The sequence below is a fragment of the Chelonoidis abingdonii genome, chromosome 2, assembly GCF_003597395.2.
Source record: "Chelonoidis abingdonii isolate Lonesome George chromosome 2, CheloAbing_2.0, whole genome shotgun sequence".
Lineage (NCBI taxonomy): Eukaryota > Metazoa > Chordata > Testudines > Testudinidae > Chelonoidis > Chelonoidis abingdonii.
The window spans coordinates 67,207,628-67,230,040 of record NC_133770.1 but is presented as its reverse complement, the minus strand read 5'-3'; the positions used below and the strand labels follow the sequence as shown (position 1 = coordinate 67,230,040).

Sequence of the window (22,413 nt, the reverse complement as noted above, 5' to 3'; positions counted from 1 at the left end):
CATCTTCACTTTCAAGCGGAGTGAAAGCTACAGAAAGGAAGTTGTATGTGGGTTCTTCCTAGTTTCCCAGCCTTTTCTTTATTGACTCTAATACTTCAGAGTTTAAACCAAAAGCTGCAAAAAAAAAAAAAAAAACCACCCAAAACCCTACCCTGGCCACGTGTGTATCTGACATAGACGCACGCATTCTTGCTCTTTCATACTTCAGCTGCAAACTGATTTGTGTGGGTCAACCCTGATGCCTGCATGAAACCTCTGTAGGGTGGGAAGCCTTCCAGATCAGCGTGCGGGATTGGGGCCTGTCTAGGATTATATGTGAGATTTGCAGTGTTCAGTAGGAAGTTGGATTTTTTGCTGATCTTTGTTTTTAACTACCTTAAAATATTTCATAGTATATTAGCCTGTTAGCATTTTTCACTTGTCTTCCCCCATAACAAGATTGTTTTCGGTGAGGCTCTGGACAGATGCAGGAGTAGCTTGGAGGATCAGGGCAGTTGATACGTTGAAATGAGCACCCACTTGCTCAAGAGTCTGAAAGTGAGCAGATACAGAGCAGTATAAAACACCACTCCTGCCTCCCTCCTCTTGTCCTTTAGTTATGCCACCCCTAATATCCTACAAGGTCAGGTAAAAGAAAAGAGCCTGGATTAGAACTAGAAAGTGAAACTGATGGGGCTAGGGTTACTATCTTTCAGGTTCCCCAAAAGAGGATGGTGGAAGGAGCTGATGGGGGGTTCAGTTGAGGGGTGCTGAATGTGTACTGGGAGGGGGGTATTTGGGGGCTGATGGAAGGATGTGTGTACTGGGAGGGGTCTCGTGCCCTGGTACTATGATAGGCATTTGTGAATAAAATAGAGCATATTGTGGAGCAATAGCAGATTGGGGAGGGGTGTAAGGAGAGTTACTAGGGAACAGGAAGGAGGAGAAAGATAGAAAGGAGTCAATGGAAGAGGAAAAAATGGTAGAGGAAAAGGAGACACCAGTGCAAGGGCACCTAATGTACGTATGTGAACTTGTCTTTAAAACTGATGTGAGCTAACTAATTTGGCACTTCATTCTTCAAAATCAAAATTTAATTTGTCACTGATAAGGCTGCCAACCTTTGGCCTATCAAGTGTCAAGGATAGCTAAGGAAAGGTTTCCTAAAGCACAAGAGTGTTCATAATGTAAATCATACAGTCAGATTGCTAGCTGTCCTCATCTGAGTTTCCTCCTCCTTTCTTCCAATGAGCAAAGCTGAAATTTCTAACTGTTGTCTTCTAATCTTGAATCTGCAACACAGGAGGGAGGGACGGGCAGTAGATTTTTCTAGCACTTCTTCAACAATCCTCAGCGGACACATTCGTTGATGCAGAGGGAACAATTACTTGAGTAAGCATTTAGCTAAGGCACTAGAGCTATCCATTATTGATACTTCCAGGTACTAAACAATCCATTCCCTAGTCCAGGGGTCGGCAACCTCTGGCACGCGGCTCGCCAGGGTAAGCACCCTGGCAGGCCGGACCAGTTTGTTTACCTGCCGCGTCAGCAGATTCGGCCAATCGCGGCTCCCACTGGCCATGGTTCGCTGTCCCAAGCCAATGGGGGTGGCGGAAAGTGGTGCAGGTGAGGGATGTGCTGGCCGCAGCTTCCCGCCGCCCCCATTGGCCTGGGACAGCGAACCGCGGCCAGTGGGAGCCGTGATTGGCCGAATCTGCTGATGCGGCAGGTAAACAAACTGGCCCGGCCCGCCAGGATGCTTACCCTGGCGAGCCGCGTGCCAGAGGTTGCCGACCTCTGCCCTAGTCTACGTAAAGAGATTTGTGAGATGAGAATTTATCCTTTTGTTTGTTCCACCCACTCATGCCATTACTCAAATTAGATTGTAAATTCTTCAGGCCAGGGAACTACTCTTTTATTTTTCCTGTAAACTGCACAGCACATTTGCCATAAAACAATAATGAATCATAAGAGTTTGTAGAGGAAGGGAGGGAGAGAATCGCTTGAAGTGGAGAAGATGACTGTCTACATAGACAATTATTTACAGAATTATTTAAATGACCACAAGATAGCTGTTGTCCTAAGATGTCATAAAACTTCATCTTCTCAGATGTCAAACATGGTGATAGTTGAAAGATTTATTAAAGTACTCCACCACTGATGGATCCCACAGACAAAGTTATAGGCTCCAAGGTTTTTTTGGCAGCAAACTTTCTACAAGACACCTCTCTGGAAATGACCTCTCTTCTGTCTTGAAGTCTGGAGTAACCTAGTGTCTAGACAAGCTCTCTAATATGAGCCCTGGCCTGGAGATTTCACTTCAAAGATCAGATTTATTGCTTTTTCCTTTTAAGGGTCAGAGGGTTATACAGAGAAGACATTGCAGATCAGAAGTCCTCTCCTCCCATTAACATTAAAGGTGTTGATAACAGCCTTCCTTTTAGGATTCCTGGAAGAGCTAGATTTAGATCATATTAATCTTGACCCTTGTCGGGGGTGATTTATCCAGACAGAGTAGGGGCAGAAGTAGGGCTTTCCATTTCTTTTTATTAAAGAGTTTCTGATGCTAGGTCAGGACAGTCTTTGGGTTTTCCTTTTAATGGCAGAATCTGATTCAGGTCAGACTAGAAAATAAGTGAAGTATTTCCTTAATAACAATAACAATTCTTTTAAAAATGTTAGCCACTGCTTCCCCATAAAAGACTGATATTTCTCCAAGTCCATCAAAAATTGCTTTAGTTTCTGATAGTAAAACATCTGGAAGCCATTGTGTCAGTTCCCAAGAGGGGGAGAGGGGCAGGAAAGTATATTCTGATTCTGCCTTTCCCAAAAGGTCAGGAAGAGCCATATCCCAGTCAGAACAACTTTTGTCATCTGATGAAATTCAGAATATAAATTCTGAAGACACGCGACTGTGCCCAGAGATTACATGTTTTTAATAACGTTATAGGATGCCTATTGACACACGGTTTCCATGATTGGGTTGTTTTAAGTAAATATAGCTCATTTTCCTTAGGTCTTCATCCCGTTACAAAAGTGCTGGTATTGCTAGCAGCTGCTTTAAGAGGATACAAAGTATATCTTATTGAATGCTGATTAGTCAAAATTGTCTTGTTCAAGGAGCTTCAAGCAGCTACAGAAAAGAGGCTGGAAACTTCACAATCTGAAGTTTATGATAATACTTAGCAGCCTATTGTTCTGTAACAGCATCTATGCTACTTCAGAGTTCAGCATGATACAGAAGGTGAGGGAATCGCATCCATCATGGGAGAGAAGAGCAAAATTGTTTCTCTCGTTTCTCACACTAGAGTCAGAGAAGTCTTTCTTCATTTAGGTCAGGTACACCCCCAACAACTAGCAGCTCTGTGTTTCAACAGTCTTGGAGCAGGGACTCATTGACAATGTTGAATGGTCATGCCAAGATCTATGGAAATTCTCCCTATGCTAGTGAATGGTCCCTCAGAATTTAGAGCGTACCATTGGAAAATTGTGATCCTAAACACATTCTCAAGAGTTGGGGACCCCATTTATATTTCATGTCCATTCATAGAAAAAGGTAGCTCTACAAGAAAGCAGCGTACTGGTTTTCCGGGGTTAGGGCAGTCTTCTGTGCACTACTAGCCAACGATGTCAACAGTGTGTTGACCTCAACAGACAGCATAGTAAGAGCTTTTCTGGGGCCCTGTGAGGGTGGAGAGTTCCAGGGCTTGGGCTCCAGCCTGAGCCCATACATCTACACAGCAATTTTTAGCCCCGCAGCCCAAGCCCCATGAGCCCAAGTCAACTCACCAGGGAAGCCATGGCTGTGCCACACAGGGCTTTTATCCCCAAGTAGATGTATCCTGCGGATATGATCTACACTGAAGCTGAGAGTGAGACTACCAGCTTGGATAGACAAAGTCGCGAGCTCCAACCTGAGCCACAACATCCAAACTGCTATTTTTAGTATGCTAGTATGAGCCCTGCCAGAGTGAGTCTGTCTGCTCACTCCCAGCTGCAGCATAGATATACCCTTAGGCTAATATGCCCAGGAAAGTGGAGTGATACTAGCTGAGGAGTGGGAATGGCCAGGACAGCCCAGGAACCTGGTTTATCAGAACTCTACTACAGTCTCCATGGACAGAGCTTTTGGTGGTATTTAAAGCTGTCCCAACTGACACAAGGGAAGTCTTAACTGGTCTCCAGGGGAGAGTTATAATGGAAACAGAATGTGCTTTCTCCTGGTATAAACTCCTCATGCAGCTCAAGAGACCGGGTTAGTCTAGGAGGGTTTGAGGCAAGTAAATACTATTATGCCCACTTGAAGATGGTTAACCTGAGGCTCTGAGAAGCTGATTTTATGTAAGTATCATATCGTCAGTGGCAGTGCCAGTTATAGAGCTCAGGAATCCTGATATTGAGTCCTCTGCTCCTGCCAGTAGGCATGCTGCCTCTACTTCTAAAGCAACAGTGATTGAGAGAGAAAGCTGAGCTCCAAAGTGATGCCAAAAACTGATGGGTCCATTTGGTTCTTTAGCATAAATTCACCGTAAAATGCACTTTCTGTGTTGCTCAAACTATTCACTGAATGTGTGTCAAATTTGGCCCAGAAAAATAATAAGAAAGTATCAAAATGTTTTGACTTTTTTTTTCTAAATGGTATTTCATTTAGAAATTTAACCTTTTTTTTTTAAGGTGAAAGAGACCTCAAAAATAAAGGAAAAAAGTTGTTTTGGGTCCCCCACCCCCATTTCAGGTGTTTTTTAAAATCAAAATGTTTTTTTTTTCCTATATTCATTTCATTTGAGAAAAACCTGAAAAAAAAAATCAGTTTTGGTTTGAAGTGATTCAAAAGCTGTTTTAGACTTTCTGGTTCAACCCCTGTCGCAATACCAAAAAATGAAGGCAATACCTGCCTTCTACCAGGGCTGGAATTTTAAGGCTACAGTATTTCATTTGATGGCAGTGGCTTCTCTTTAGAAGGAAGCCAGATAGCAGGTAATATTCATATGGCTACTTAATTCCTTGTTGTTTCTCCGTATGTTTTTTCTGCTTTCAGGATCTTGGCTTGGCACAGATTACTGCTATCAACACTAAAACACCTGTTCCTTTTGGATCTCTAGCACATCAGATCTACAGGATGATGTGTGCAAAGGGCTATGCCTTGAAAGATTTCTCAGCTGTGTTCCAGTTTTTACGTGAGGAGGAGAACTTGTGAGCTGTTATTTTGGCAACGGACACTATTAGAAACCAAACACTTGTTTTGGAACCTCCATGTAGTTTATTTGAGAAGTGACCTTTGATTAAACCCATATACAGGTCGTGAACCCACACCGACCTGTCTGCTTTTGGTTGACTAGGTTTCCGCAAACTCCAGGATTTTTCATCAATTCTTTGAAAAGCAGGCTGAGAGAGGAGTTGTTTATTTGGTCAAATAAAAAATACACTGATTGTTTAAGAACCATGATAGCATATTCACAAAATCCAGTTAAGTACTTTTTTTTTTTTAACTAAGTACCCAATGATTTGCATACAAAATAACTGACATTATGGCTCTAAATTGTGCAAACTAAATTGAATCTTCAATAGTAATAACGTAAGGTGACAAACCAGCTTCATTAACTTTTACTAAATATAAAGCCTTCATGGAAAAAGGGAAGGTCCTTATAATGAAGTGCGTTTTTTTTCTTTTTCTTTTCTTGCTATTTATTTTTAACTATTAGCTTGGGCCTGATAATCAGGGATGGATTTTTTCCTGGGATTAGTGTTACAGATTTATGTTTATGGGTGTGTGTAAGTTAGTGGAAAGCTGTTACAGCATGTTTAACTGGTAGACTTAGTTAAAATAACATAGTATATATGTCTCTCTTGTAAAGCTCCAGTACTATATTTGGCTAACCCAATTTTATATTTCCTTCTTGTACCCTGTCATATATTTTCAAAAGTCAAAAATGGCACCTACTAAAAATTCTGACAAATGTACATTTGCTTTAGATAATTACTGCATTATTATAAATATAAATAAAATGAATCTGATTATTTTGAAATCAAATAAAAATCCATGTTGGTAAATGCCTGCTATAAGGTTGGTTGTTTTTTTAAATGCAAGTTTGCAAACATACAAATAGCTGCAAATTTGTGTTAGGTCATTCATTTTTTGGTCTTCTACAGTCCATTTTTCATAAGCACTGAGTAGTTTTTATTGTCAAATGTGTAGGGTGGCATATTTGCATATTAATTTCCCTATCCATTCACCTACCCCTGATCTAGCATTCTGAAGATAAGTATTCCTGTTGACTTTGGTGGGATGACTCACGTGTAAAGTTATTTGCAGGATTGGGGTCTTAATGGTCACTATGTAGCCTAACCTCTTCATTTTCAGAATTTTGCATGTACAGTGGTGCATCTAATAGGTGCGTGCAGGTAACTGTTATGTGCACAACGTAGGCACCAATTGTGCACGGAAAACTCAGAAAATTTGGGCATAGATTTTTATAGATTAGCAGCAACATTATACAAAATTCATTAAATATTACTGGTTGTTCTGTTTATTACTTTCCAAGCTTGTTTTGATATCTAAATAAAGCTCTGGATTAGTCTAATGCCCAAGCCTAGTAGTAATTAAGAAAGTATTATACTGTTAAACAAGCATATGTTGCCAAATTAGCAAGCTGCCTATAACTAATTAGATAAAAAGTAGTTCATCTGCTCAATTGCAGTGGTTCTGAATCTACTTAATATTACACAGAAAACAAACTTCACTAAAAGAACATTATTAAGGTTGCAAAATCAATTACTCAAAAGTTAGGCAATGCCAGAATTAAGATTGTTTGTGCAACCTTAATTCTTTTTCCTCCTGTGCATATGCACTGTCATACAGTCTTTAATTACATGATCACATAATAATTTTCCACAGCACTCCTGTCTCATTCAGTGAATAAGATGGACCTGCTCTGAGGATGCATCAGGATTGGGTAGTGAAGGGAGGCTGTTGTCTTTAAGCAGGGCCAGCCTTAGAGGTGGGCCATCTGGGCAACCACCCAGGGGTGCCGTGGTCAAGGGGAACACCATGCGGCAGCACAGAGGTGTTTGCTGCCAATGTAGAGTTGGAAGCTGCTTCCAGTAGGCAGGGGAGTGCTGTGGCGGGAGAGGGGGTGCCCAAATTTCTCCTGGCTTTGTCCGGAGGAAGAACATGGAAGGAGGAGGCAAGCGCTGATGCACAGATACTGCTCTCCCCAACATTCCTCTGTGCCCCCTTAGGGGGGCTGTGAGTGGGGGAGTGAGGAGCAATACCAAGCGCTCCATGCATTCAGGTCAATTTTCCTATGTGGGTGCAGGAGTTAGGGTGCGGGCCCACATGGCTAGGGGAAATGAGGGGGCACTGCACCCATGGGGACCAGAGGTGCCAAAATACAAGTTCACCAGGGTGCCATTTTCCCTAAGGCTGACCTTGTCTATAGAACCCCTCCCTCATCTGTTGCACAGTTGGAAGATGTGCAGTGAATGAGGCAGGGCACTGCAGGAAGAACCTGGTCCCTCTGCATTTGAATCATACTGCTTCCTCCTCCTCATTGCCTGCATACCAGCAGGAGTGTCACTGACAGGATACGTCTACACTACGGGATTATTCCGATTTTACATAAACCGGTTTTATAAAACAGATTGTATAAAGTTGAGTGCACGCGGCCACACTAAGCACATTAATTCAGCGGTGTACGTCCATGGTCCGAGGCTAGCGTCGATTTCCAGAGCGTTGCACTGTGGGTAGCTATTCCATAGCTATCCCATAGTTCCCGCAGTCTCTCCGCCTTAGAATTCTGGGTTGAGAGCCCAGTGGCTGATGTGGCAAAAATCATTGTCAGCAGGTAGTTCTGGGTAAATGTTGTCAGTCATTCCTTCTCCGGGAAGCAAAGCAAACAATCATTTCACGCCCTTTTTCCCTGGATTGCCCTGGCGACACCATAGCATGGCAACCATGAGCCCGTTCAGCTTGGTTTTTTTTTAGTCACCGTATGTTGTACTGGATGCTGCGGACAGAGGCGATACTTCAGCGCTACACAGCAGCATTCATTTGCTTTGCATGATAGCAGAGACGGTTATCAGTCATTCTGTACCATCTGCTGCCAGCGTAAATGCAATGAGATGACGTTATCTGTTCCTCTGTACTGTCTGCTGCTATCATGGGTGCCCCTGGCTGAGATCGGCCGGGGGCTCAAAGCAAAAACTGGAATGACTCCCGAGTCAATCCTCCTTTATGGTTCTAAAATAGAGTCAGTCCTGCCTAGAATATGGGGCAAGTGTACTAGAGAACCAGTGTATCAGAGAGCACAGCTGCTCTGTGTCAATCCTGCAAAAATGATGAGCCTCCGGTGCTTTGACAGTCCAGGCAGAACTTAAGCGGTCAGGGGAGAGGACCCAGCATGCTGCTGCTATGATTGTCCAGCAGGACAGAATCTTTTCTTTACACAGGAAGGGAGGGGCTGATGAAGCTAAGCCCAGTTGCTTATGATGAAGATGGTACTAGCCGTTCTGTACCTTCTACTGGAATGACCGAGTCATCCTATTTTTACCCAGGCGTCCCCGGCCATCTCGCCTGAGGGCAGCCAGGAGCACTCATGGCTGATGGTGATGACGGATATCAGTTCATATGCACCGTATGCCTCTGGGGAGGGAGAGGAGTGGATACTGCTCTTCATTGCTGCAGCATCGCGTCTACCAGCAGCATTCAGTAGACATAGGGTGACACTGAAAGAAGTCAAGAAACTATTTCTTTCCCTTTTCTTCACGTGGTGGGAGGGGATAAATTGAGGAGCTATTCCCTGAACCACACCGGACAATGTGTTTGACCCTACAGCTTTGGGAGCTCAGTCAAGAATGCAAATAGTTTTCGGAGACTGCTTGGACTGTGGATAGCTGGAGTCCTCAGTACCCTTCCTTCATGAGCATCCATTTGAGTCTCTGGCTTCCGTTACGCTTGTCACACAGCACTGTTAGCCTGAGATTTTTTTCAAATGCTTTGGCATTTCGTCTCTTGTAATGGAGCCTTGATAGAACAGATTTGTCTTCCATACAGCGATCAGATCAGTATCTCCCGTACGGTCCATGCTGGAGCTCTCTTTGGATTTGGGACTGCATTGCCCCCGTGCTGATCAGAGCTCCACGCTGGGCAACAGGAAATGAAAATCAAAATTTCGCGGGGCTTTCCTGTTACCTGGCCACTGCATCTGAGTTCAGATTGCTGTCCAGAGCGGTCACAGTGGTGCACTGAGGGATACTGCCCGGAGGCCAATACCGTCGATTTGTGGCCACACTAACCCTAATTCGATATGGTAATACCGATTTTAGTGCTACTCCTCTTGTTGGGGAGGAGTACAGAAACCGATTTAAAGAGCCCTTTATACCGATATAAAGGGCCTTGTAGTGTGGACAGGTACAATGATAAATCGGTTTAATGCTGCTAAAATCGGTTTAAACCTGTAGTGTAGACCAGGCCACAGATTCCTTGCTCTTCATTTCTAGTTCATGGCTGCACGCTGGCCTGGAGTAGCCATGACAGGGATAGCCAGGCATTGCCTCTGTAGCCCTGGGCTGGAGGAAGCATGCTCAGTTGCTCTGTGTGGCTGGCTAAATGGTAGTTGGGTCACAGTAGGAGATCTGAGGGGTTGGAGCATGTGTAGTCTGTTCAGCAGTAAGAGCTGAGAGGCTCAAGCATCCTCACTGAGGATGGGCTCTTCAGAGATTTTAACTGATAAAATTGAAGAAGTCTCTGCTAAGCATATGTGAACTGCAGTTTTTCAAAGGCTTATAACTTAGGCAAATGTGGGAAGATTTTCATGGCAACAGAGAGAGAGAGTGATTCCTGACACAATAGCCACCCACTTGTTAAATTTCAAGTCCCTGCTCCAAAGAATTGGGGTTAACAGAGAAAAGGTTGCCATAATTTAACAAGCACAAAACTGTATTTTCCCCTATCCTCATTTTTGTAAGCAGCTAAATTGTTTTGGATGGGTAAAAAAATTCAGCCTGAGGCAGACACCCAAACTGGAAAGTTTCAGCCCAGACAATTTTAAATCTGGCAAAGTTATAAGCAACTGGAAAGAGGGTCTTATAACTCTGCTCTACAGCCAAAATGCTTCTGAAATAAATGTAGTCAAACTTTACTAATTCTGGGTCACTGAGAACGAAAATGATGCTTAAAATTGTTGATTGGCTCTAGTCTAGCTGTTGGGCTCCAGACTACAGCAGTGGAATCTCCTGGCAGGTGATGTTAGGGTTTCCATGTTCCGTGACCGTCAAAAGGATCTTGTCCCATTCTTCTTCATGGAAGGTGATCTTGTAGCCTGCAACAACATCGATGGTGTGATGGCAGCCCTCAACATCGTTCACGATCCAGATGAGTGGAGACTGTTCATTGATTCATCGAAGACGAGTCTTAAAGCTGTTTGGCTGCATAATGGCAATGTTTTGCCATCAATTCCAGTTGGTCATGCAGTCCATATGAAGGAAACCTATGACAACATGAAACAACTTTTGAGGTGCATAAACTATGACCAACATCAGTGGCAGCTTTGTGGCGATTTGAAGGTTGTTGCTCTCTTGCTTGGTCTGCAGACTGGATACACAAAGTACTGCTGTTTTCTCTGCGAATGGGATAGTCGTGCAAGAGATTCCCACTACATCAAGAAAGATTGGCCACTCCGACAGCCATTGGAGCCTGGGAGGAAAAGTGTTCAGCATCCACCACTTGTTGAATCAAGGAAGATTTTGTTACCACCCTTACACATCAAGCTGGGTCTGATGAAGAACTTTGTCAAGGCCATTGACAAAACACAAGCAGCTTTCAAGTACCTCCGTGGAAAATTTCCAAGGTTAAGTGAAGCTAAGATAAAGGAAGGTGTCTTTGTTGGTCCTCAGATTCGTGAACTTCTTCGAGATGATGCATTTGACCATGCACTGCGTGGCAAGGAAAAGACGGCATGGAAAGCCTTCCAGTTAGTGGCAATAAATTTTCTCGGAAACAACAAGGCAGACAACTACAGGTTGTTGGTGGAAAACCTCCTCAAGGCATACAAAAGCCTTGGTTGCAACATGTCACTAAAGATACATTTTTTGCACTCTCATCTAGATTTTTTTCCACCGAACTGCGGAGCAGTGAGCGACGAGCACGGCGAGCGATTTCACCAGGACATTGCAACAATGGAGAAACGCTATCAGGGCAAATGGAGCCCATCAATGCTTGCAGACTATTGCTGGACAGTGACAAGAGATGCTCCATTTAATGAATACAAGAGACAAGCCAAGAAGCGCCGAGTAGACACTGAATAGGACTAAACTATGTACATAATAGTTTTTTGCCTTTTGTTTCATAATAAATTTTATTTATATAACCCTTTTGCTGATTTTTAAAGTGTTACATAAACAGGACAGGTGAAATATTATCATGTAAAGCAACCATAAACACATGAAAAGACCTAGGTTTACAATTTATGATTAAAACTCTACTATCTACACAATATACATAGACATAAAATGTAAAAACTTAAATATCTTAGAAACAGTAGCCAATCAGTTGTTTTAATTGTCATATTTGAATTCAGCACATCAAAATACATAATAAATACCACATTTTATCTCTGAAGCAGACGACTTCTCAAAAATTGTAGACCAGTGTAATGGGAAGTGTCTGGCAACCTTAATCAGCCCTGTCAATAATAACATTTATATTAGAATTTATATTTTCCTATTTCTATAGAGGAAAATTAGATATACATATCATATTGGTATTCATATTAGAACTGTATGTACAGTATATAAAATTGTAATTTCCCCTCTGCATGGGGTTTACTACTCTATGCAAGTTAGCGAAGTAGTAAGGCTGTTATCATTTTCAACATCTGTTGCTGGCAGTGACATCTTGTTGAGCGGAACAGAAAGCATGTAAAACTGTTGAATTTCTACACTAATGACTGAACAGTATACACACCCAAATGAGATGAAACAGATTAACTGCATACTATGTAAATGTTGCAAAGGGAAACTTCAGGTAACTTATTTTTAAATTACTTTGAATATTAAACTGGCCCTTCCATCATGCTTAATGAGAAACTGCCTATATCTAATGCATTGTGCCTAACATGAAACCACTATTAACCACTAAAGTTGTAGGGGGGGCAGTTAATAAAAGTATACCTAAGCAGTCGTATTCATACTCACTCTGCTTTTATTTCCACCTCCCCTTCATTGGGCATCAAAGATTTAGCTCATTCTTCCCTCGTTTCAGGGGCCCATGATTTGAATTAGTGCCTCTCCCCATACACAGCCTGCCCCAATCACTCCTCTTCCTGCCCATGACAGGCATTTATAGCCCCACTTTTAGCTCTCCCCCCATTAAGTGGCTCAGTTAGGCCCACTTGCTCTGACACAGGGAAGCAATAGGGACCCAACTACCCTGTGATAGCCAGCAATCGTTTGGGATACTCAGCAACTGTAGTTAATATTCCTGATATTTTGCCATCTTCAAAATATGGAGATATAAAAGATATGTAGTGGACCTGACTATTTTCTGATGGTTCCTAAAAAGGGAAGGTCTGAGTAGCACCAAAAGGGGGTGGAATGATCTCTGTATGCAAGGTCTCTTCTGATCCCCCAAAAAACTACTTTGTTACAAACCGGTTAAGGTTGCTTAAGGGTTTTTTTTGTGACGGGGTGTTCCCTTTAAAAGTAAAGGGATGTCCTGTTAAGGTACCCTTCTTTAATGTTCATTATCCTCCACTCATCACTTTCACTGACCGTTTGTCTCCATTTATAGAGCGTTCCCATATACCTCCAACGTATACAGCAATTCAGTACACACATCACGTTCCTCATGATCACACTGTAGCATAAGGCTGTAACTCTGACTGCGTACTTAACCACGAGAATACAACACATCATGCAATTCAACATACATTTTAGAACTCAACACACTGGATATAACATGTCTGTATGTGGTATTTTCCTATGGGGAAGAATGAGGTAAGAGTTAAGGTTTTCCACTATAGCATGGTTGTCAGGCATATATGTGTATTGCCACTGTATGTGCTGGAGGTGTGTGGGGAATTGATTATAGAGGAGTGGAAACTTCCATCCAAATTTCAATCTCCAAAATGGTACTAAGAAAATGAATTTACTGTTTTTTTTTTGATGTGATGAAACACAACTGTCGAGCTAGGTTCCTTTCCATATTATGGATTTAGGCACTGATTATACACTATAACATTGATTATACAACCTTAAAGTCAATGGGAGTCTCTTCATTGACTTCAGTGACAGATGGATATGTTTGTTAGTGGAAACCATACAAAACTGAAAGCTATTATACAATATTGGGATGAATTTAGTTCAATGTCCACAAATGCTCTCAATCTGACAGGCTCATACCTGCAACAGTTGAGACTTTCTCTTTTCTGTGGAATGCAACAGCCTAACAGATGTGTAACCGATCTTTTAAAATCTGGTATTTTCAGATTTGGAAAGACTTGTCATTTTCACCTGTTTTATTTGGCAGAGCCTGACAAGTTTGTAGTATGGCTAGTAAAAGTTGTATAAATAAGGAAACTCTGTAAATTTTACTGTTGTTGTCAGGCTGATCAAGAGAATGAATTTAATTATTTCACATGGTAGAACTGGAGTAGATTCAATATATCAAAAAGTATTTTTAAACCTTGATCAAGGTGTACATATGTCAGTTATTCTTGTGCATTATTCATGCATTCAGTGAATATTTGTGGTGTATTGAAACCTATAAATTCTAAAAAGTAATAGATTTCTAAATATAGTTTCTGTGTAGTAAAAGCAGTTTGAATATTCTGTCTCCTCCCCTTTCCCTACTGATCTTAACCCTGTCTTGGAGTCTTCATTCTCATTTGGGGTCAGAGGTAATTTATTCTCTCTGCTAATTTAGTTTTGGGTTTTACTGAGTCCAGAAGGTAGAATGGCTGTTTGTGGTGGTGGTGGTATAACAGTATGCTGTTAATCACCAGGCTTTCCCTTGATTTGGAAATAGTAACACACTGTCTTGCAGTTTATTCAACACCTAGATTTCAAAAGATCCCAAAGCACTTCACATGTGTAACTGGTACATGACTGATACCTGTATCACTTAATTGACAATTGGAGTGCAACCACCCTGAGAAATTCAGAAACTGTTACAGTGCATAGCAGCACTGCACAATAGTTTAGAGAAACAATTTAATCATATTATAGCCAACTGTAATTGCAGGGTGGAACCTGGGTGAGCAGAATATTACCAGAGCTGAAATTTAGCCAGGACAAACTTTTTTCTCAAAGGTCAACTTATGTTCACAGACACTTTGCATTGGTCTTACATGTGGTATAATTTCTGAAAAAAAGTATTTATATATTCAATACCTGACACCTGGTCAAGGTAGGCACAGACTACTCACATATGGCACCAATATTCAGAGGGAAAGACAAAAGATGGCAACTGAACTAAGAAGATAATCTGACCCAGGTAGTACTTTTCAAAATTCTCTTCAGGTTGGCTACCTAGTTAGTGCTTCCTCTTAAGTCTTTCTCTTTTGTTCCAAGAGACTTGCTTTCTCCATGACTATCTAGTTTGCGAACACATTGTACAGTATAGCATGGTAGGCTGTCCTGGTGTTTTACAAATACAGACTAAAAGAGAAGTCCTTGCCCTGAAGAGCTTACAGTTTAGTAGAAGACAGCTAAACTTGTGTACACATGCTTCTAAATTCCATGCTACCTTGCCCTCTTTAGCTGCTGTGCTCCAGATCTCCTACCTCCATGTCCTGCTGCTTTATTCCTATGACTCTCAGCGCTGTTGCATAGTTGGCTTCCCCCCCCCTTTGTGTAGTAAATGTCATCTTGCTTGGAAGTGATATTTTTTTATTGTCTTGGGGGCATGTCCATGCATAACTAAATTTTGCAGATTTGGGACAGTGGTACGTTACCTTAACTATAAATTTAAACTCTTATGCTGTCATTGTATGATGGTGGTTGGGAGGCCAACTTAAAGGTCCATAACCAGTTAAAGTACCTGAACACCTACCACAGAATATAATCTAAGAATATGTCAATGTCAGCATAACCAGCTGTTCCAGAAGATTGACATAGTCGTCAGTATCATTCAAAAGGGTGCTTATCAGGACTGGCACTGACAATAGTATCAGCAAATGTCTAAGGGTTCTTGGGTGCCAAATAAGACCTTAAAGCCAAAATGTGCACTGACTACAACTGCCAGGTGATATTCCTCCAGGAGACATGCAGGGGAATTAACAACAACTGTCCCCGGATAGGACCATAAAAGCAATAGAGCAGCACCATTTTTGTCAATCCTGATCTTATCAACACAGCAGTTATGACTAATAATAATGGCATTGAAGTCCTGACTGTAGGCATTGGTGGCATTTCCATCACATCTGTCTACAAACCACCATGCAAACAATTCAAGTTCACTACCCCACATAAAGTGTTTTATCATATTCCAGGTTAACAGTTACGGCATCAAATGGGGCTACAGCATAACTGTTGAAAATGGTGAATTAGTTGACTCGTGGGTAGATGCACACAGCTTGAGCTAATTGATGACCCCACATTCCCCAATTCCTTCTACAGCAGCTAGTGGAAACAGGACTAGAACCCTAATCTGGCATTTGTGAGTAACAACATAGCTGGTTTGTGTAACAAACTTAGTTTGGGTCTGATTCCATGTTTGCAGCACTTGCCCATCCAGATCTGTGAAGGTAAATCACCGAATTCACTCCCGTTCCAGCACCACTTTAATTTTAAGAAGGTGGAATGGAAGACTCCTCCAACAACCTCAATGACATTGTAAGAAAGAGCGACCCAATACCAGAAAATTATGATCAGTTTGTCAGTGCAGTACACGCTGCCTCAAAGAAGCATATTCCACAAGGCTGCAGAACAAATTATGTATCAGGATTAACAGCCGAGTTACTAGACTGGTATGCAAAATACATGCAGAAGTTTGAAGCAGACCCATTTGCTGAGGATACTATTGCAGATGGTGAAGAATTGGTTTCTACGCTAAAAGAGGAAAAACAGAAGTCCATGGTAGAATCTCACTGAGCGCATGGATGTGACCCACAGCACCAAGAAAACATGGATAACCATCTGGATGCCTAACAAGGGCCCAAAGGATGGCAGAGCAACACTACAACATTACTGCAGACCAGGGTGCACACCAACTCATAGAAAATGGCAGGGCACTGAACAAACAACCCTAGACATAGCTTAAGTGGCAAGAAGACTAGGAGACTTGTAATTTTAGGTCAGAGTACATAATGACCAAAGTAAACCTCTGGAATGAACACCCTCAAGAGTCGTAAAGCTGCCACTCTAGATGACATTCATACTAACCAAATCAAACACTTCAGACCAGCCACAAAGAATTCTTAAGTTGTCTAACACATGCTCATCCACTTAAAAAGTAACCAAGATCTGGCAATGAGCATATATTGCTGCATTCCTGAAGCTGGGGAAGAAGGCAACAGAGCTGAAGATCTTCAGGCCTATATCACTACAATGTCACCTCTGCAAACTGTGTAAGTGTCTCATTTTAAACTACCTATTGGCACTTGTTGAAAAGCACCTAATCCCAGAGCAAGCTGGATTCTGCCCAGGCAAATCATGCACCAGTCTGTATGGTAACAGACTCAGTGTTTGTCAACCTATTAGCAGTTTGACACATTGAATCACTGAAGGCCCTTCACTAAAATACAACATGATGAAAGATAACCATCTCGTGCAACTGAGACAATGTCTACTAGAAAACTGGCTTTTTTATGTCAAACTATGCAGGAAGCAGAGTCCGTGTGGCAACAGAAAATCAGCCTACCACAAGGGAGTGTACTCTCACCAATACTCTTTGATGTGTACCCAAATGATCAACCAGTCCATCTCAGCACAAAAAGTTTTCTATAAGCCAATGACTTACATATTGCTGCCCAAGCCAAGGATCTCTCTCATATTGAAGCTATGTTAACATCAGCACTGTCTGTTCTCTCTCTGTTACACCAAGAACCAACTGCACACCAACCCAGTCAAAATGCAAATGAATATCTTCCATTTTCTGTATCATGAAGCTAGTAGACAACTCAACATAATCTGGAATGGACTATCACTTGCCCACTGCTGGAATCTTGTCTGCCTTGGAGTGACACTGGACAGCACTCTCTCCTCAAAGTACACGTGGAGAAGATAAATGGCAGTGATAGCACCCAGAACAACATACTCAAGAAGCTTGCTAATTCAAAATGGGGAACCAACCCAGCAACCATAAGACCCATCACCATTTAACAGCTGAATACACATGTCCAGTGTGGGAAAGATCAACTCATGCAAAGAAGCTGGACCCTGGACTGAATGATAGCTGCCGCTTCGTCACAGGATGTCTAAAGCCAACAAATGTGAACAGCCTTTATCTGCTTGCCAGAACCACTCCACTGGATATTAGGAGAGTGGTCACAAGCAAAATGGAACAATTATGACAGGTTGAAGATAGCAGACATCTGCTATACGGCTACACTGAAGCAGTTAGCCTCCTGAAAATATGAAAAATCTTCTTAGCTGCAGCAGAGCCACTTAAAAAGTCACCAGTGGCTTCATGACTGGAAATGTGGTGCACACAGCTCAAAATATTTGAGACAGACATCAACATGCACATTGATGTTACTGAAGCCTTCACCCAAGGGTGGGGAAGGATTGTTTGAGTTGAAGATGTTTAAATTGTCGCTAAAGGAGAATTGGCAGGTAAAAAGCCAATATGCAGAACTAGGGCCAGGCACACGTGACTGTGGTAAAACATAACACAAACCATGGCACATCTATTGGTCTGCCAACTGATGGAGAAACCGAGCACCGTGGAAGCTCTCGCCAGGGCTACAGACCAGGCTGCATCATGTTCCCAACACTGGAAAAACCTCTGATTGTGGTGGAAGGATATTTGAAGTCAAAGCACCAAAAAAGGTAATTTTGTTTGCCCAATTCTAGTCAAGAGATGTGTTCCGGACATGTAGACTTAAGACATTCTAGAATATCCGTGCAGTCCTGGCCCTTACACAATATCTGACTCAACTTTGATTGAACCTATGTTGCACAGAGCAGGGCTCTTTGAAATTTTTTTTTAAACCTTTCGACAAAAACTCCTGCAGAGCTGTGAATTTCTGCTTCTAATGTACTATATGTTTCTCAACTAGGTTATAACATCATATATCAAACATATATGTAATTACATCATATAATGTTCGTACAGTGCTGCATGCTCTGTGAGTGCTCAATGATAACTATTTGCCCTGCCAGAATTAAAAGCCTGTTAAAGGAAACTAGAGCAACAGCTCTTCAGCGCCCCCAAGAGTTACTACACAACAAATGAGCCCCTCTGAAAAGCCATTCAGTTGTATTTCCCAACCTCAGCTGTGGGATCCAGGCTCCTGCATCTACCCCCATCTTATACCAGGCTAGTTCACATGAGGGGTGGGGAACAGTTCATTCCATCAAGAGTAGGCATGGAAGAATAGTAACTGTCTAGCACTGGTGTGTCTTATCTGTGGAGGGATATTGGGGAATAGTGGATTGGAGGTTTCCTCTTACAGGAGAATGGGGGAACCCACAGTTTGCCCAGCCAGAACCTCTAATAAAGAAGGAGGTGTTCTGAGTCCACAGGGAGCTCTAGATCTTGCTGGAAGGCTCTCAGGAAGCAAGAAGCAGCTACTAACCCCACCCAGCACTAAAATCTGAGCAATAAACATCACACCAGCATTTCCAACCTCTCTCTGGGGCCCTCTGCACAAGTTTCGCAGAACTGTCTGTCTTGGGCCTGGCTGCTTAGAGCCTACTGATGGAGTTTCTCTTGAACAGCCAGCTTTTGTTTCTGTAACCCGTCTAGCTGTTGATCTCCACTTTGCGTAGAAGTAAGATGTTAGCTCTTTCTTGTTTTCCAGGTGCTCACAGTAGTGCCGGCAAGTGCACAAAGTGTCACTCAATCTGGAAGAAACGAAGGATAGTAAGTAAATATGGTTAAAGTCTGTGAGCCAAAATGATGGGGATGTGGAAAATTCCTCATAAACTGGCTACATAAACAAAATTGTAACATAATTTTGAAATGGGTTTTCTCATTGCAACTTTTACATTTACCGGGAAAATGAGAAACAGCCTTTTCCATATGTAGCTGTGCCAAACTACATGCTATCTTTTAAAAATTCACAATAAACTCTTGAGATTATACTCCAAATTCCTTCTGCCCTTTATCCAGTTATATAGAAATGTGTGTTTTGATTTTTGTTAATGTAGGTATTGGTTATCTCTCTATCTGATGGACTCCATGCTATTGGCTACATTTTTTGTTTGTTTGTTTGTTTTTGTAAAACATACGTAGGGATCTATTAAGGAATGGTTGCATTTTGATAAACTAGTAAGTCTCAGGGCAAACCTGCAATGGTGTTGTTAACACATTACAAACAAGAAAGTAGTAAGTGGAAATAATGCACTCATTTAGAAGTAATAAAGCTTTTGATCTTTCTTTGAAGAGAGAGTATATGCTTAAACTACCTATTGAGGGACAACCAGATGCCCATAAAGAAGGGTAGTTTGCTTTGATAGAAAATCACTGAGGCCTGCCAGCAGCTCTGGTTTGTAAACAGATTAGTTAAGTGCTCATCAGCACTGATTTGCATAGGACAAACTTTGAAATAGGGCTAGTGCACAAACATTAATGAGCTATGAAGCCTCTACTTTCAGGAAAGCTACGAGGTTCCTGTTAGCTAGAAATCTCAGTAGATAATTACTTTGTGGGGAGAGAACAGTCATCATTTAGAAGTGAGGGCCCTTGCACTGTTCAGTAGTTAATAGGGAATTGGTGAATGACAGCTTGTCTTGTTTGCCTGAACTCTTTAATACAAGATGAATGGGGGTTTGGCAGAATGGGTCATAGGTAGAAAATTTGGAAAGAAGGTGTATCCTTTTGCTCATTGTTGCATTGGTCATCAGTGTAACACAGAACGTGCAGTGTTGCTCCCATGACTGATAAATGTTGAAGTATTGTGAAATGGACCTACGTTTGGACTGTGCAGTAAGATCCATGATCTAAAAAGTTCATGGCTGGGCTTGGTTAGGCAGTAAAATACCTGTCACTTTACAGTAAGAATAAGTGAGATGTGTGTGCTTGGAGGTCTGTGTGTGGAAGTTGATGCCTGCCTGAAAACTAGGCAGTTACACTTCGTCTAGTTAAGCATCATTTGATACAAGCAATTACTTTTGTTTTATATGAAGACAGAGGCTCAGGCTTTCTTTGCAACAAATACAACAGATGGTGAGGTTCACCATTTCATAGAAAGTATAAAAGAGCTACAGTACTTCAGTGCCTTCTGCATTGTTAAAGATACTCACTTCTCATTTGATTTCTGACTAGCCAGTGATTTGCTATTCCTCTCAATAACAAAGCTACAGATCAGCAGTTATTCCCAAAAGAGAGGCGGATGAAATCTAGAGAAAACACGTCAAATGTCACTTGAACCATTCTGAAAATTTCAGAGCAAACTTCTTGTATCTAGAAACAATATTATAATGACTCTAAACACAGCTGGCTAAGTTCTTCCCTTAATATCCACTAACACAGTGGTTCTCAACCAGGGGTACGCAGAGGTCTTCCAGGGGGTATGTCAGCTCATCTCGTTATTTGCCTAGTTTTACAACAAACTACATAAAAATCACTAGTGAAGTCAGTACAAACTAAAATTTCATACAGACAGTGACTTGTTTATACTGATCTATATACTATACACTGAAATGTAAGTACAATATTTATATTCCAATTGATTTATTTTATAATTAGATGGTAAAAGTGAGAAAGTGAGCAATTTTTCAGTAATGCTGTCCTGTGACACGTTTGTATTTTTATGTCTGATTTTGTAAGCAAGTAGTTTTTAAGTGAGATGAAACTTGGGATTACACAAAACTAATTAGATTCCTGCAAGGGGTACAGTAGTCTGGAAAGGTTGAGATCCACCGCATTAGCATATTGACTTCAGAAGTGGTGTGAGACAATGAGAAGAGGGATTCAGAGTGTGTGTTAACAGAGAGTCTATATGTTGGACACAGTTGCGCTAATCATTCCACTTAAAATGTACCCCCACCTCTTTTACTAACTTTCTTACTTTGTGTCATAGGTTATGTCTACACTCCCATGGTAAGTTGACCTATGCTATGCTACTTCAGCTACATAAATAATGTAGCTGGAGTCTACGTACTTTAGGTCGAGTTACCGCAGGGTCTACACTGCAGGGGGTCGACGGGAGAAAATCTGTCGACTTACCTTACTCTTCTTGTCAGGTGTAGAGTACAGGGGTTGACTGGCGAGTGATCTGCAGTCGATTTGGCTGGTCTTTACTAGATCCACTAAATGGACTGCCAGTGGATCAATCTCAGAGCATCGTTCGCCGCTGTAGTGTAGACCTGCTCTCAGGCTCACATCCTGTGTCTGACATCCGGCTACAACCAGACTCCCATGAAGCCTTCTCATTGCTCCATGTATAATACCAACAAAATCCATCATTTCACTCTATTTCTGCTAATAAAAATCTTGTTCACACCTTGGTCATCTATAACTTCGTTGTCTCTAGCCTTTCTTATCCCTCTTCTCTGCATTCCAGTACAATCCAGTTTTTTGCTGCAAAAGTTACCTTCCTCTTCCACAATCATGCCAACTACAGTACTTCAAATAATTTTGCTGGCTTTCTTTTATCACATCTGATTTAAACTCCTAATTTTCCCCTTCCAAGACCCTATTTAACCTCACCCCAGTCTAGGTCTCTCATCTTTTCTTCCTACTTCTATCTCACTACTTACTTCCCTATACTCCTTCTGTCTCCTTACTGCTCCCTTTGAGCCCAATATTCTCTATTGTCATGCACCTTATGTAGTCATTTACAACCATGTTAATGCTACCAATGAGAATGGTAGCATTTTACTCTCACTTGGCACTTGATTTACAACTATGCAAGGCCTGATCTACACTACGCGTTTAAACCGATTTTAGCAGCATTAAACCGATTTAATGCTGTACCCGTCCACACTATGAGGCCCTTTATATCGATATAAAGGGCTCTTTAAATCAGTTTCTGTACTCCTCCCCGATGAGAGGAGTGGCGCTAAAATCGGTATTACCATATTGGATTAAGGTTAGTGTGGCCGCAAATCGACGGTATTGGCCTCCGGGCGGTATCGCACAGTGCACCACTGTGACCGCTCTGAACAGCAATCTGAACTCGGATGCAGTGAAGCCACGAATTTTGATTTTCATTTTCCTTTTGGCCGCGTGGGACTCTGTCCAGACGGGTGGCGATGCTAGTCATCCAAAAGAGCTCCAGCATGACGTCGGGGAGATATGGATCTGTCGCTTATGGGGAATAAAATTTG

At 41.9% G+C, this 22,413-nt stretch overlaps 1 protein-coding gene across 2 annotated transcripts in view; it reads left to right on the top strand.

The window, feature by feature from the left end:
• HIBADH (3-hydroxyisobutyrate dehydrogenase) overlaps positions 1-6,030 on the top strand; it is a 138,495-nt gene extending 132,465 nt beyond the window's left edge. For both annotated transcript variants that reach the window (XM_032773801.2, XM_075062416.1), the window contains one exon: positions 5,018-6,030. In XM_032773801.2, the coding sequence (XP_032629692.1) occupies positions 5,018-5,176 (159 nt within the window). In that variant the 3' untranslated portion in view covers positions 5,177-6,030. The remainder of the gene's footprint in view (positions 1-5,017) is intronic.
• The last annotated feature ends 16,383 nt before the right edge of the window (positions 6,031-22,413 follow it).